The following is a 16,545-nucleotide window of genomic DNA, read 5'->3' as shown; positions in this document are numbered from 1 at the left end:
CCAGCTGACAGTCATCTTTTCCCAATACTTATCCCTTCCAAGAACGGTGACGTAAGAGATATTCCAAGATGCCATGTAACACTGTTAAGTTATCTCATTGTTCAAGTTTTAAAACTATAAGGTGATTAGAAATGGTGCTTTATCATCATCAAAAACCAGGATGCTTGGGTAGCTCAGTCAGTTGAACATCCACCTTCGGCTCAGGTCATGATCTCAGTTCACGGATTCAAGCCCCGTGTCAGGCTCTGTGCTAACAGCCCAGAGCCTGGAGCCTGGTTCAGATTTTGTCTGTCTCTCTCTCAATCCCTCTCCTGCCTGTGCGTGCATACACACTCTCTCTCTCAAAAATAAACATTAACAAAAAATTAAAAACAACAAAAAAACCCATACAATGTACTGTTTTCCTGTGTCTTTGAGAAAGTCAGTGCTTATATTTTCTTGAGGATGAGGGTATATCCAGCATTATCCACCCACTTACCAAGTACACTCTGATGATAAACACATCATTTTTTTGAGGTAGCCAGGAGATGCTGTTTATAGCAAAAGCCTGATCAAAGCTATGTTATTTCCAGAAAGTATGTGAGATGGCTTTATTTTTTTTTCACCAATTTAAGAGCAGAAAGAGTTTATACCTCTTTCTCTTTATCATTTCCCTCCTTTAAAGAATAAAGTGAATTAAAACACCTAGAACAAGAGTCAACAACCCTCAACACCCATGCCAACAGGTTATGTAGGTCACAGATTTTGTCCCACTTGTGACAGGTGCCATCAACTCCCACTACTCCAACACCTGGACTGCCTGTGCCACCACAACAGAAGCAGTCAGAGCCATCAGCAACATTTGCTGTTAAGAACAAGGTTTTTATACAAAAATTGCTATTCAAATTAACAGTCCATTGGAATGCTATCTCCACACAAGAATACGGTGTCTGAGGAACAAAAGGCCTATTTAATTTAGAGTTTAAGGTTTCAGAGCTAGAGCTGACAAGCATGGTGTGGTATGAAATCTCACCACTAGGTGGAGAGGGGCAGGGTAACCCAGGACACTACTTCTGGAGTAGGCAGATACATAGTCATATATGCAAAAGCCCAAAGGGCCTTTCCAACTAGCAACTGAACATCTTAGAGCATTTTTGTAAAGGATTTCTGGGTATAATTAGACTCCACTATGGACATTCATCCAAGTTTGGCAAATTCACCTTTCCTTCCCTTCCCTATACCCCAAATTAAAAGTATTGTCTGGTGAACAATTTTATGGAGACATTATTTTTTAAGTTTATTTATTTCTTTTGAGAGAGAGAGAGAGAGAGAGGAGGAGACAGAATTCCAAGCTGGATCTGTACTGCCAGTGTGTAGCCCAATGTAGGGCTTGAACTTGCAAACTATGAGACCGTGACCTGAGCTGAAATCAAGAGTTGGGATGCTTTAAGCAACGTGAGCCACTCGGGTACCCCTGGAGAAGGTTTCTTTTCTTTCTTTCTTTCTTTCCTTTTTTTTTTTTTTTTTACTGTTTTATTTATTTTTGAGAGAGAAAGGGATAGTGCACGAGCGAGGGAGGGGCAGAGGGAGGGAGACACAGAAACTGAAAAAGGCTCCAGGCTCTGGGCAGTCAGCACAGAGCTTGACATAGGGCTTAAATTTGTGAATCCCGAGATCATGACCTGAGCCAAAGTTGGACGCTTACCCAACTAAGCCACCCAGGTGCCCCTTTTTAAATTTTTTAACGTTTATTTATTATTTTTGAGAGATAGAAAAAGACAGAGTGCAAGCAGGGTAGGGGCAGAGAGAGGGAGACACAGAATCCAAAGCAAAGTCCAGGCTCTGAGCTGTCAGCACAGAGCCTGACACAGGGCTCAAACCCACGAACTCTGAGATCATGACCTGAGCTAAAGTCAAACACTTAACTGACTGAGTCACCCAGGGACCCCTGGAGAAGTTATTTTTTATAAAATAAAGGTTGCAATCATTTTCTGAATTTTCCTTGAAATGAAAAAATGAAAAATGTGGAAATAAACAGGAATGATTTTAAATGGATAAGAAATCTAGTGTATCAGAGGGTGCCTGAGTGGCTCAGTCAGTTAAGCGTCTGACTTTGACTCAGGTCAAGATCTCATGGTTCGTGGGTTCGAACCCTGCGTCGGGCTCTGTGTTGACAGCCAGCTCAGAGCCTGGAGCCTACTTCAGATTCTGTGTCTCCCTCTCTTTCTGACCCTCCCCTGTTCACGCTGTCTCTCTCTCAGAAAGAAAACATTAAAAGAAAAAGAAATCTAGTATTTATGGTTTATTATTCTATAACAGTTTTACCAAGATAAACTTTTAGGTTATTGATGATTTGTAAGAATACTATCTAAACTAAATACATTAAATAACTGAATTCACTGATTTAGGCCATTAGCTGGATAATTAATTTGAATTTATCAAAGTTTGATGAACATACTTTCTCAAGCTAAAGACAATTTGTTCTTTTCCAATGAAATGTGAACAAAAGTGTATCTTACTCTCTGCAAACTCAATAGCCTCTTCACTTCCTTCCCCCTATCTCTTCCCCAGCTTCAGGCTGACTGAGTCAAAGTGGTGACTGCTGTGAAAATACCTAAGGAAATAGAGGAACAATGAAATAAAGGAATCCTGATCTCTGGATTAAAATATGCCATGAAGTATGAGAGAAACTTCCAATGTGGTAAAGCCATTATATTTGGAACCTCCATTATAGTAACCTAGCTTATACTGTTAACAAAAATAAAACTCACCACCATAAAGCAACACAGAAAGAATAATTATTTTAAGCAAGAACCAAGATAAACAGCTTGAACTTTATCACGCCAAGTTTTTAACTAAGTCATTTTAAAATTCACCCTGAACACTAGACAACTTCCAACCACAGGACAAAATGAATATATATACATAGCTCAAAAGATATCTTTTACTCTTAACTCTAGCTTAAAAATAAGTTTATATATTTATTTTTTAAAGAGAGAGAGAGATAGAGAACATGAGCAGGGGAAGGGTAGAGAGAGAGGGAGAGAATCCCAAGCAGGTTCTGTGCTGCCAGTACAAAACCCAACTTGGGGATGGACCTCATGGACTGTGAGATCATGACCTGAGTTGAAATCAAGACTTGGACACTTAACCAATTGAGCCACCCAGGTGCCCCTTAACATTGGCTTTTAATACTAGTACAGAAAAATTATAACACTTTTTTTCAATGAACCTGGGAGGTGGTAGCAGAGGTATCAGTCTTGTTATTGAGAGCCCTTTCTTTTTCTTTTTTTTTTTAATTTTTGAGAGAAAGAGGAGGCAGGGGAGGGGCACAGAGAAGAGAGGGAGACACAGAATCGGACCCAGTCTCCAGGTTCTGAGCTGTCCAGAGCCTGACACAGGGCTTGAACTCATGAACTGAGAGATCATGACCCGAGCCAAAGTTGAACATTCAACCAACTGAGCCACCCAGGCGCTCCAAGTATCCTCTTTTTAAGAAATCTCTTATGTGTGTCATGTTATACTCAGTGTCATACATATCTTTACTGTAGAAAATGTTGTAACTCAAAACATTATTCAAAGAAAAACAATACATCTCCAGCTGAGTAAACAGTACACAGGTACCTAAAAGTGTATTCAAGTATCAGCTATCAGCATGCATCCTTTTGTATCAGCAAAAAACACTTTTTTAAAATTTGTGTTAAGACGTTAGATTCAGAAGAATTTTAAGATTATAAGAAGGTTCTTTCCTTATCCCTATTTTTTTTTTTTTTCCAGAAATAATCTGTGAATAATCTTGTCCATTTCTAAATACATACTGTTGGGGCACCTGGGTGGCTGAGTCGGTTAAGTGTATGACTTTGGCTCAGGTCATGAATCTCACAGTTCGTGAAGTCAAGCCTCATGTTGGGCTCTGTGCTGACAGTTCAGTCTGGACCCTGCTTCAGATTCTGTCTCTCTCTCTCTCTCTCTGTCCCTCCCCCATTAGCAATCTCTCTCTCTCCCTCAAAAAAAAAATGAATAAAGATTAAAAAAATTAAAAAATAAACACACAGTGTTGACTCCCAAATCTCTGACCCGGAAAGGCCTAACCTGAGCTCCAGAGCCATAAATCTACATGACTCACCCACTACCTGTGCTACGGATCCTATATGCTGGCCTCTTCAAGACCTGCTCTAAGAATTTTCTTCATTCTTCCAGCTCTTCAATCAACCTACCTACCTTCTTCCCTCCTGGATCTTTCTCATCATTGCTAAGGACACTAGGTCATCTTAAACAAGGAAGCAAACAAATAAAAACCCTAGATCCCCTGTAACCCTCTATATCTATTTTTTTAGTTCATTGATTAACTTTTTTTTTTTTTTTTGAGGACTTGGCAAAGAAAGCTTGTTTGTTTAGAGAAAGGGAGCAAGTGAGCAAGGGGTGGGTTGGGGGGAGGGGGGAATCCCACGAGGGACAGAGAGAGAGCGATTGGGAGAGAGTGTGACTGGGAGAAAGAGAGAAGCGGGCCTCACCCAAAGCAGGGCCTGTGTTCACCCTATGCAGGACTTGAACTCACAGACCGTGAGACCATGACCTGAGCTGAAGTCAGATGCTCAATGAAATCAATCACCCAGGCCCCATCATTGCTTAATATCTTAAAGGAAGTTATATACACTGCCTGCTGTTTCTATGTTCTTACTTCCTGTTCAACCCTTAGTCATACATTGATCCCCTCATTCCACAGAAATACTTCTTATCAAGATCATTAGTGACCAACTTACTTATTGCTTCATGCATGGGAAGAGCTATGGAGTAAATTCTAGAAGACAGAAAACTTTAATCTTTGGTTCAGCTGAGATATAACTAGGGTAAATTAATCTTCCAGCTATAAAATAGTTAAGTCATGGGGTTGTAATGTACAACACAGGAAATATAGTCAATAATATTGTAATAACTTTGTATGGTGACAGATGGTAACTAGCCTTATCACAGGCATCATTTTATAATGTATAAAAATATCAAATTAGTGTGATAGACACCTGAAATGTAATAGGATATTATATGTCAATTATACTTCAATTTAAAAAAAACACTTCAGGTTCTAACTCTCCTTAGACAGATGCAGGAATTTAGTTGCCACTTCTATTCCTCTCATGACTAGAGACAAGAATGATGTGAGACCAGGGTAGGCTCAGCTTCTGGGAGAAGCCAGTGTTTTGGTGCCTTGTCTAGCTAGTCAGGAGGCTTCAGTATCCCATATATAAAGATATGGGTAGTCCCCTTCCAAATCTAATTTTATTAAATTTAAATTCAAGTGGCATGTTGAGAATTATAATTTATATATTTATAATTTCTATCACCTATGTTCTCAGTGGCTTTCAGAGTCTTTATTTTCTTTCTTAATTTAAAAAAATTTTTGTAATGTTTGTTTATTTTTGAGAGACAGACAGCATCTGAAGCAGGCTCCAGGCTCTGAGCTCAAACTCATGAACTGGGAGATCATGACCTAAGCCTAAGTCAGATACTTAAACCGACTGAGCCACCCAGGTGCCCCTCAGAAGCTTTCAGAGTCTTTAGAGAAAGGAGCTGCATGACAATGAGGGAGAACTGTGTTCCTGGTGGGTTGCTGAGGTCTAGAGGCGTGAGGCCCACCTCCTCCCTCACACAGGCTTCATTTCTATGGATTCTTTCCAAATGGGAGTCCCAGAAGAACTATTAGGAATGCACACATGGGCCTATAGGGGGCGCTCAAGGGTAAATGATCCATGTTGCCTCTGGCACATGGATAAAATGTCCTGATTTATTTACATTCCATACTGTCTCACGTCAAAACTTAGAGTACTTGATTGACTAGTGATAAGTTTATACATCTGACCAACAACCAAGTTTACTCAGCACCCAAGCCATAGAATTTTTTTTAAGTTTATTTATTTATTTTAAGAAAGAGAGAGATAAAGAGGGAGAAAGAGAATCCCAAGCAGGCTCCGAACTGTCAGTGCAGAGCCAGATGCTGGCTTCGATTTCATGAACTGTGAGATCATGACCTGAACTGAAATTAAGAGCTGGATGCATAACCAACTGAACCACCCAGGCGCCCCCCAAGCCACAGAATTCTTATAGATAGGCTTCTCTGCTTTGAATTTAATAAATTCAGTAAAACACTCGCTTTCTACTCAAACTCAGATTAAATTCATAAGCACTAGTGTACACGCCTCAAGGTGGTTAGACTTACAAAGCAGAGTCTTGGGGCACCTGAGTGGATCAGTCAGTTGAGCCTCCAACTTCAGCTCAGGTCATAATACCACAGTTCATGAGTTCAAGCCCTGCACTGGGCTAATTGCTGTTAGCATGGAGCTCGCTTTGGATCCTCCATATCCCCCTCTCTCTTCCCTTCCCTGACTCGTGTTTTCTCAAAAATAAATAAAATATAAATAAAAAACAGAATCTTGGGGCCCTGCGTGGCTCAGTCAAAGATCTGACTCTTGATTTTGGCTCAGGTCATGATCTCACAGTTCCTGAGATCAGGCTCTGTGCTGACAGCATAGAGTCTGCTTGGGATTCTCTCTCCCTCTCTCTCAACCCCTGCCCTGCTTGCACAAATTCTCTTTCTCTCAAAAGAAAGAAACGTTAAAAATTTTTAAAATAAAGAGCAGAGTCTTGTACTCAAAGTGTAGCTCTAAAGATAATGAGTGGACCTACCAAGATGCCCATGTATACCCCATCCTCTGTAGCACATGCAAATCCAGCCACTGCATGCAAATACCAGACTTGGGTATAAAAACAATGACATATTTCAATCAACACTCACCCTCTAGATTCTCCAGAAAGGAGCTGGACATGAGAGCTCACTGTGGTTAGGCCATTTCTCTGCTGAACCTGATGGCTGGTGTTCCAAGTCAGACATAAACTGGTCTGTGTCAAAGAAGACAACATCACTACTGAATGGAACAAACCAGAGAGTAACTTAATCTACTACATGCCCAGCCTGTTTTCTATAATAGAGGAATTTAATCATCTTTTATCTGTCAATCACTACATAAAACGGTTCCCCAAATTACATTAGATAATACGAATATTGGAGTCTAGAGAGTTTAGGTAATGGCTAATTTCTTTCCCAAAATTAAAAGGGCAATAATTTAAAAAGTCACGATGATGGCTTCAGCAATTTTATTTTATTTTATTTATTTTTTAAGTAAACTCTACCCCCAACAAAGGGCTCAAAATCATGTCTCCAAAATGAAGAGTTGCATATTCTACTGAATGAGACAGCCAGGTGCCCCAGTTTCAGCAATTTTTATGACATATTTAGTTTTAAACTAAATAGTTTATATTAAATTGGATATTAGTAGTTCCCAAATACTTGTCCTAGGTTACATCAGAATTATCACTTAACAAAAATAGAAACATGGCCTAGGTTTCACTTCAGGCCATAGAATCAAAATGTGTAAGGGTAGGAGCTCTGAAAACTACATGCACAGGTAAATTTAGGGGTCGTGGAGGAATATTTTTAAAACTGAAGTGTGTATTTATTTGCAAGGTTACTAAATCAATGCAGCAAGTTGAGAACAGTATCTTTTTAAAAAGAAATAGAACAAAACAGAAAATAGCAGCCTACATCTTCTTTAATAAAAGTTAAGAACTGGCCTCTGAGGGGTACCTGGGTGGCTCAGCTGATCAAGCATCTGACTTCAGCTCAGGTCATGATCTCACAGTTTGCGGGTTTGAGCCCCGCATTGGGCTCTGTGCTGACAGCTCGGAGCCTGAAGCCCGCTTCAGATTCTGTGACTCCCTCTCTCTTTGACCCTCCACTGCTCACGCTGTATCTATCTCTCTCTCAAAAAAAAAAAAAAAAAACATTAAAAAAATTTTTTAAAAACATGGTTTAGGAACACAAAAGTAGTTTCCTGGCAGTGTGGTATAGTGGTTAAGATCACAGGCTCCCATGCCAGACTGGGATTGATTCCCTCTCTCTGTCTCTCCCCTGCTTGCACTCTGTCCTTCTCTCTGTCTCTCTCAAAAATAAATAAACATTAAAAAGAATTAAAAAAAATAACTGGCCTTTGAGACTTTCATGTTAGTTGTATATATATTTTTGTTTGCTGTGTACTAGGCCATGCTATAAAACTTACTTCTTTTTTTTAAATGTTTATTTTTGAGACAGAGAGCTTGAGCAGGGGAGGGGCAGACAGAGAGGAGGACAGAGTATCTCAAGTAGGCTCTGCATTGACAGCACCGAGCCCGAGGTGGAGCTCAAACTCATAAACTGTGAAATCATGACCTGAGCTGAAGTCAGACGTTCAAATGACTGAGCCACCCAGGTGTCCCAAACTTACTTCTTACTGTAGGAAGCCATCTAAAATGTTTAAAAGTCACTGTAGCCAAGAAAAGTCACCACTGGTCAGTTTTGTGATAAAGACTGACAGTCAGATGGCTAGAGAGCCCCTACACAAGGGATGCAAAGCCTTCTCCTCTGGCCTCTAAGGAATTATTTTTAGCCTTTGCTTGCCCAACCTCAAACAAAAGGACCTAACCTTTTAGATTTTAGAAGAATGCTTATTTTATCTTAGCAGAGGAGAATCTGTATATAGTCTCTGTGAATAAAAATTAATACCCTTGTCTTAGGCTGATAAAGGAGGTAAAACAAAGGAGGAGACAATCTGTGCAAAATGCAGCCTCAATTAAAAAGTCAAAACAAAACACAAAAGCCAAAAATCCTTTGTGTTTACAGGCAAAGTTTTTCTGTCCTAAGCTTTTTTATCACTAAACTTGAAATCATCCATCAAGCTTTCAAAGGGGATTTAAGGATTAAAGAATATGTGAAGTATTTATTTTTTAAAATGTTTATTTTTGAGAGACAGAGAGAAAGAGAGAGAGCATGGGAAAGGGGGAGAGAGGGAGACAGAGGATCCAAAGCAGCTCCATGCTGGCATCAGAGAGCCTGATGCTGGACTCAAACTCACAAAATGTGAGATTATGGCCTGAGCCGAAGTCCACCCAGGTGCCTCATGTGAAGTATTTTAGAGGCTGAATATTACATAGTCAAAAGTCTCCTTTTTGAGGATGCCCAAACTCCACAGGTGAATCCTTCAAAACAGACATGAAGGTATAGACCATGTGATTCAATAAATAAGAAGAAAGAAGCCCAGAAACAAAGCTAAGCAGTCAACACTTCTGTGTTGGATGATGACTTCTGTGAGTTGGATGATGCAATGGTAATTTCAGATTGTGCTTATGGAAATGTATAGTCCTTAAGACATCTTCCTATATTTTATTTACTTTTTTTTTACTTTTATTTAAAAAAAAATTTTAATGTCTTTTCATTTATTTCTGAGAGAGAGAGAGCTAGAGAGACAGCGTGAGCAGGGGAGAGTCAGAGAGAGAGGGAGACACAGAATCTGAAGCAGGCTCCAGGTTCTGAGCTGGCGGTTAGCACAGAGCCCAACACAGGGCTTAAACCCACAAACTGTGAGATCATGACCTGAGCCGAAGTTGGACACTTAACTGACTGAGCCACCCAGGCAACCTGACATCTTTCTATTTCTTGAAACATTGTTGACAGCTTCAAAAAATACCTGATTCGTTTTTTCCTATCATAAAAACTCCGACAAAACTCTTGAAGAAGAATTAACACCAATCTTCTCTTAAACTCTTCCAAAAGATTAAAGAAGAGGGAATACTTCTTACTCATTCCAAAGCCAACATTACTGATGCCAAAGCTAGACAAAGACACTACAAGAAAACTGCACAATACACCCTGTGAATACAGATGCAAAAATCCTCAACAAATACTAACAAACTGAATTCAGTAGTATATTTAAAGTACTATATACATCAAGGCCAAGTGAGATTTAGTCCCAGAATGCAAAGATAGTTCAGCATATGCAAAGCAACAAATGTAATTTACTACACATTATTAGAATAAAGGACAAAACACTACAGATGATCTCAATTGATACAGAAGAAGCATTTGAAATTCATTTCACTTTCAAGATAAAAAATACCTAATAAACTAGGGCTAGAAGGGAATTTCCTCCACATGATAAAAAGGCCACACATGAAAAAAACACATCATACTCAGTGGTGAAAGATTGAAAGTTTTCCCCCTAAGGTCAAGAACATGACAAGGATGTCCACTTTTGCCACTCCAATTCAACACAGTACAAGAATTTCCAGCCAGAGCTATTAGGCTAAAGAAATTTATATAAGGCAACCAAACTGGAAAGGAAGAGGTAAAATTATCTCTGTTCACAAATGACATGATCTTACACACAGAAAGCTTGAAAGAATCAACATAAAAGATGTTAGCATTAATAAATTAAGTCAGTAGTTATAGGATATAAAGTCAACACAGAAAATTGAGTTGTGTTCTATGTACTTTCAATGAACCCAAGAAGGAATTTAAAAATCAACTCCATTTATAATAACATCAAAAAATAAAATAAAATATTCAGGAATTAGCCAAGGAGGCATAAGATATGTACACTAAAAACTAAACATTGTTGAAAGAAATTAAGGTCTCTAAATAATTGGAAAATATTCCATGTTCATGGATTGCGAAACTTAATATTTTTAAGATGGTAACACTACCCCCTCCCCAAAAATGATAATACTACCCAAAGCAATGTACAGATTCAACCTGTTAGTAATACCTAACAAAATCACAACAGCATTTTTACAGAAATAGAAAAACCAATCCAGAAATTCATATGGAATCTCAAAGAACCATGAAGAGCCAAGACAGTTTTGAAAATAAGAACTAAAATAGAAGGGTTTCATTTCCTGAGTTCAAAACTTAGGACAAAGCTACAGTAATCAAAACAACATGATACTGGCATAAGAACATATAGACCAAAGGAACGGAGAGGCCAGAAACAAATCCTCACAATATATCAGGATTTGTTTCAAGTATTTTCAAACATTCAATGGGGAAAAGGCAGTCTTTTTAACAAATAATACATAGAAAACTAGATATCCACATGCAAAAGAATGGAAGCTGGACTCTTATGTCACTCCATATACGAAGTTAACTCAAAATAGATCAGAGACTTAAACATAAGAGCTAATATAAAACTCTTGGGGTGCCTGGGTGGCTCAGTCAGTTGGGTGTCCAACTTAATTTCGACTCAGGTCATGATCTCATGGTTCATGAAATCGAGCCCCACCTTGGCCTCTGCACGGATAGTGTGGAACATGCTTGTGAAATAATCTCTCTCTCTCTCTGTCCCTCCCCTGCGCACATGCTCTCTCTCTCTCTCTCAAATAAACATTAATTTTTTTTTTAATTTTATAATAAAATTATAAAACTCTTAGAAGAAGAAAACATGGGGTAAATCTTCATGACCCTGGAGATTTAAGGAGAACTCTAAAAGCACTGGCAATAAAAGAAAACACAGATTACAAAGACTTCATCAAAATTAAAAAGCTCAAAGGACACTATCATGAGTGAAGAGTGGGGCACTTAATCGGCTCGGTCAGTAGAACACAGTACAGCTCTTTATCTCTGGGTTGTGAGTTCAAGTCCCAAACTGGCTGCAGAGATCACTTAAAAATTAAAAAATCTTAAAAAATAAAAATAAAAAGAGTGAAGAGAGCGCACAAAGAATGGAGAAAATATTTATAAATAATATATTGATAAGAGATTAGTATCCAAAATATATCAAGCACTCCTACAACTCAACAACAAAAAAACAAGGAAAAAATGAGATTTGACTGTTTTCCCAGAGGAGAAATAGAAATGATTTAAAAAGACCATTAAAAAAAAAAGAAAAAAAGAAAAGCCCAACATCATTTGTTATTAGGGAAATGCAAATCAAAATCAGAATGAGATACCACTTGATAGCCACTCAGTATGGCTATAATTATTTTAAAATGGAAAATAGCAAGTGCTGGCAAGGATGTAGAGAAATTTGAACCCTCAAACATTGTAAATGTAAAATGGTGCAACCACTGTGGGAAAAACACCAATTCCTCAAAAAGTTGAATAAAGAATTTCCATATAACACAACAATTCCACTTCTGAGAAACCCAATAGAATTGAAAAAGAGAGATTCAAAGAGATACTTGCACACCAATGTTCACAGCAGTTATTCATAACAGCCAAAAAAGTAGAGACAAATTTCTTTCAACAGATGAATGGATAAACAAAATGTGATTATACATACAATGTAATATTATTTATTCATAAAAAGGAAAGAAATTCTGATACATGCTTATTACAACATGGCTGAACTGGGGATATATTAAGCGAAGTGAAATAAGCCAAACACTAAAAGGACAAATGTTGTATGATTCCACTATTTACATGAGATATCTTGAGTAGGTAAAGTCATAGAAACAGAAAGCAGAATAGAGATTACCACAAGCTGGGGTGGGGAGAATAAGGAGTTACTGCTTAATGGGTACAGAACTGTTGTTTAGGGTGAGGCAAAAGTTCTCAAAATAGTGGTGATGGTTACATAATACGTGAACATACTTAATGCTACTGACCTGTACATTTAAAATGGTTAAAATGCTAAATTTTGTTATGTACATTTTACCACATTTAAAAAATTTTCAAACACAAACCTTGGGTTTTCTTATAGGAGAATACTGTATGAAATGACTGAATTAGATTTTCTCATTAACTCAAAGCAAGACCTGCCAGATGTTTGTAAATTCCTCTTACAATTTTGAAATGTGGGACACAGAATTTGTTCCTTTTATCTCAAAGTTTTAACAAATTAACTATTTATAAATCCTGGGGCTCCTGGGTGGCTTGATCATGTTAAGCATCTGATTTCAGCTCAGGTTATGATCTCACGGTTCATGAGTTCAAGTCCCACATCGGGTTCTCTGACGTGAGCGCAGAGCCTGCATCAGATCCTCTGTCTTCACTGCTCTTTGCCCCTCCTCTAGTCACATGCACTATCTCTCTCAAAAATAAACAAACATTAAATAAACAAATATTTACAAACCTGTAACATGTTTGTGGAAAGATGAACAAAATTTCCTACTTGTCCAAGTTGCCGTTCCACTTGACTAAGCTGCTTTAGACACCTAATCAATATACAGACATTTCTGGTTTATACAAACAAGGCCATGGGTATGTGAAAATAAAGGCTTTGGAACTCTAGTTGCATCCTTTACGGTACTGGTGATCCAAAAGAAGTCATTTAGTACCTGTGAATCTGTTTACTTATTTCCTCAAAGAAGGTAGAGTCTCATGAAATGTATGTGCAGGCCTTCTACAATATTATAAAGAAATGCAATTAATAATATACTTAAACTGATAAAAGCAGGACAATTAACTTATCATTTAGTGCCCTCATCTAGTGTCATGGCTTCAAATACCATATGCATGCCCTCAACTCTCAAATTTTTATCTTCACTCTAAAACTCACTTCCAAACTCTAGACTCATTCATCTAACTGACTATTTGATATCTCTACTTGAATGTTCAACAAGTATCTTAAATGCAACACATACAAAACTGAACAGATGATCTTCCTCCAAAGCTTGCTCCATCTATAGCCTTCCCCATATTAGGTGATAGCAACTCCATCTTTCCAGTTTCTCAGAAAACAACAACATCATCATCTTGGTATCATCTTTAACTTTTTTCTCATACTTTATATGGAATCTGTCAGGAAACACTATTGGCTTTGTCTTTAAAATACATCCCAAATCAGACCATTTCAAAGCCCCTTATTTTACCACCTCGTCTAAAACATCATTTCTGGCCTAGATTAACACAATAGCATTTTGCCTGATCTCCTTGTTTCTTCCCTTGCTTCCCTGGAGTCTTTTTTCTAACCAGCAACCAGAGCTAAAACCTAAAATAGATCATAACTCATATGTTCAAAACCTTGCAATGTAAGCTTACAATGTAAGACTCTACACAGCAATTCTTTTTTTTTTTTTTTTAAGTTTTATTTTTGAGAGAGAGAGAGAGAGAGACTGCGTGAGCAGGGGAGGGTCAGAGAGAGAGGGAGACACAGAGTCTGCTTATATTCTTTTTTAATTGAGATATACTTGACATACAGTAGTATATTAGTTTCAGATGTACAGCATAATGATTTTATTTTTGTATACATTGCAAAATTATCACCAATGAGTCTAGTTAACAGCTAGCTCCATACATAGTTAAAGAGTTTGTTTTGTCTATATTCTTGATGGTCTGGCATTTGAGGTCTTGACCCTGGAGACACTGCCCCTCCCAGGATTAGTTAATTCCTAAAAACAGCAAATGATGCCCCTGGGAATGTCTTTGATATGCAAATGAGCCAACACCAGAGCCCACATCCCCAACCATCTCTTTTATTAAACTCTCACACACCAGACCACTATTTCTTCTGCCTTAAATCACCCTGGGGCTAGGTACCAGACAATTAGGCACCATGTCTATAGTCAAAAGCCAGCCAAAATGACTCAAACTGTCCAATCTTAAGCTTTACTCAGCCTACCTACCCATTTCTTTCTGTGAAAACTCTAAGGCAGGCTCTGGGTCACTATCTTCCCTCTCACCCCTCTGCCTCCTGACCAATCCTGATCCTGCCCCCATACAGCCCTGGGCGTTATGCTGTTCCCTTATTTCAAGAAATCTGTGAGTAAACTTCCTTCATGACAATCATTTCCATGTCTGCATGTCTTTCTATATCAGACTGAAACAAATCCCAGTACATTTTAACACAGAAAAATAAACTTATTCAGCATACTCGCATTTAGATAAGCATTCTACTTCCCTTATTTGGAAATCCATTCCATCTTTTCATCACACCTTCTCCCCATCCTGAGACAGACTGATTAGCTGCTAACCTTGAAAGCCCTAGCTTCAGTAACCTTTGCACTTGGCTTATGGACATCTTGTACAAAGAGCCTGTGCCAATTTCCTTAGCGAGTTCCTCTCCTATTTGATATTCCTTTAGTGTGATGTCATTTTTTTAAGTTCTCATTTTTATAAATGTCATCTCTTTCAGCCACCCAGGGAAAGAGCTTCAACCCAACACATCACAGAGCCTTAGTCAGCTTTCAAACTCTGAGAACTTAAAATCCTCTATTCTGATAACACCTTCTATGTTCTCTCGATTCTTTTCACTTCTAGTAAAAGGACTTGTCCCTTGATTTCTCACTTTTCTTATAGTAAATACCATGTCTCTATTTTCACTACATATTCCTCCTTATCCACCTGAAAATCATGACCAGCCAGGTTTTTGATCCAAGCATCTCAAAATCACAGAATTTTCTCTCCTAGAATTTTTCTATCAGTCTTGATACTTGCAAGCCTAACTGCCTGCTTTTTAATACTTACTTTGAGTTGCCCAGCAGTTTTAGAGTATATTGACCTAATTTGGGACAAATCAGATAAAGGCAGCCAGCTCAACTGGACTCCCCTGTAACTTAGCAATTATTCAGTTACTTCTTATTGGCTCTTTTGGGGAGACACAGAGTCTGAAGCAGGCTCCAGGCTCTGAGCTAGCTGTCAGCACAGAGCCCGACACGGGGCTGGAACCCACAAACTGTGAGATCATGACCTGAGCCAAAGTCAGATGCTCAACCAATTGAGCCACCCAGGCACCCCCAGCAATTCTTAACATATGATCAGGGACATGAGGGTTTTTCCCTGAGAACTTTCAAGGGAGTCTGCAATGTTAATGCAGTTTTTACATTAATCCTAAAATATTTTTCTTGCCTTTGTCACTTGTCACTATCATTCTCTCATAAATCTATAGCGGAGTTTTCCAGTGGAGCTACATGATATGTGATAACTTCACTGCTATAATGGAATGTGTTCCTGTGTATTCTTGTTTTTAAAAGTTCTCAGTTTTAACTTCATTTTTTTAACGTTTATTTATCTATTTATTTATTTAGAGACAGAGAGAGAGAGGGAGAGGAAGCGAGCGAGCAATCAGGGGAGGGACACGAAGAGAGGGAGAGAGGGAGAATCCCAAGTAGGCTGTGCACCAGCAGTGATGAGCCTGACACAAGGCTTGAACTCACAAACTGTGAGATCATGACTTGAGCCAAAAACAAACAGCAACCCAGGTGCCCCTCAGTTTTAACTCCGAATACAATAACTACCAACAGATATAAGCCACATAAATAAAACTTCAATAATTCTTAAGATTATAAAGGAACTCTTGAAATCAAAAAGTTTGAGAACTACTGTCCTACATGTTATAGCTCCCTGTTACCTCCTTGATCCCATTTCCTACTACTTTCCCCCTGGATCCATCTCGTTCCAGCCACAATAGCCTCACTGGTCTTCCTTTTTAATAAACCAGGTATTCTTTCACCTTAGGGTTTTTCCTGTGCCTATCACTTTTGCCTGGAATACTCTTTCCACAGGTATTCACGCTGGTAATTTGCTTATCTTCAAGTTTTTGACCAAATGTTACCTCATCAATAAGTCTTACTTAGATTGCTCTGTTTAAAACTGCAATTTGCTCCCCACTTTACCCTTCACAACACTCCAATATGTATTTTTAAGTTTATTTATTTATTTTGGGACAGAGAGAGCAGTCATCGTGGAGCCCAATGTGGGGCTCACACTGATTAACTATGAGAGGACCTGAGCCGAATCAAGAGTCAGATACATAACTGACTAAG

The 16,545-nt window shown here is 38.5% G+C and overlaps 1 protein-coding gene across 2 annotated transcripts in view; it reads right to left on the bottom strand.

The window, feature by feature from the left end:
- NFATC3 (nuclear factor of activated T cells 3) overlaps nt 1-16,545 on the bottom strand; it is a 137,834-nt gene that overhangs the window by 5,515 nt on the left and 115,774 nt on the right. Inside the window, exon 10 of one of the 2 annotated variants that reach the window (XM_039221752.1) lies at nt 6,770-6,873. The exons of the other annotated variant lie outside the window; for it this stretch is intronic. Coding sequence (XP_039077683.1) covers nt 6,773-6,873 — 101 coding nt within the window. The 3' untranslated portion in view covers nt 6,770-6,772. The remainder of the gene's footprint in view (nt 1-6,769; nt 6,874-16,545) is intronic. 2 annotated transcript variants of the gene reach the window in all.

The sequence above is a fragment of the Hyaena hyaena genome, unplaced genomic scaffold, assembly GCF_003009895.1.
Source record: "Hyaena hyaena isolate Hyena2069 unplaced genomic scaffold, ASM300989v1 scaffold_18, whole genome shotgun sequence".
Lineage (NCBI taxonomy): Eukaryota > Metazoa > Chordata > Mammalia > Carnivora > Hyaenidae > Hyaena > Hyaena hyaena.
This window is presented reverse-complemented; position numbering and strand designations above follow the sequence as displayed.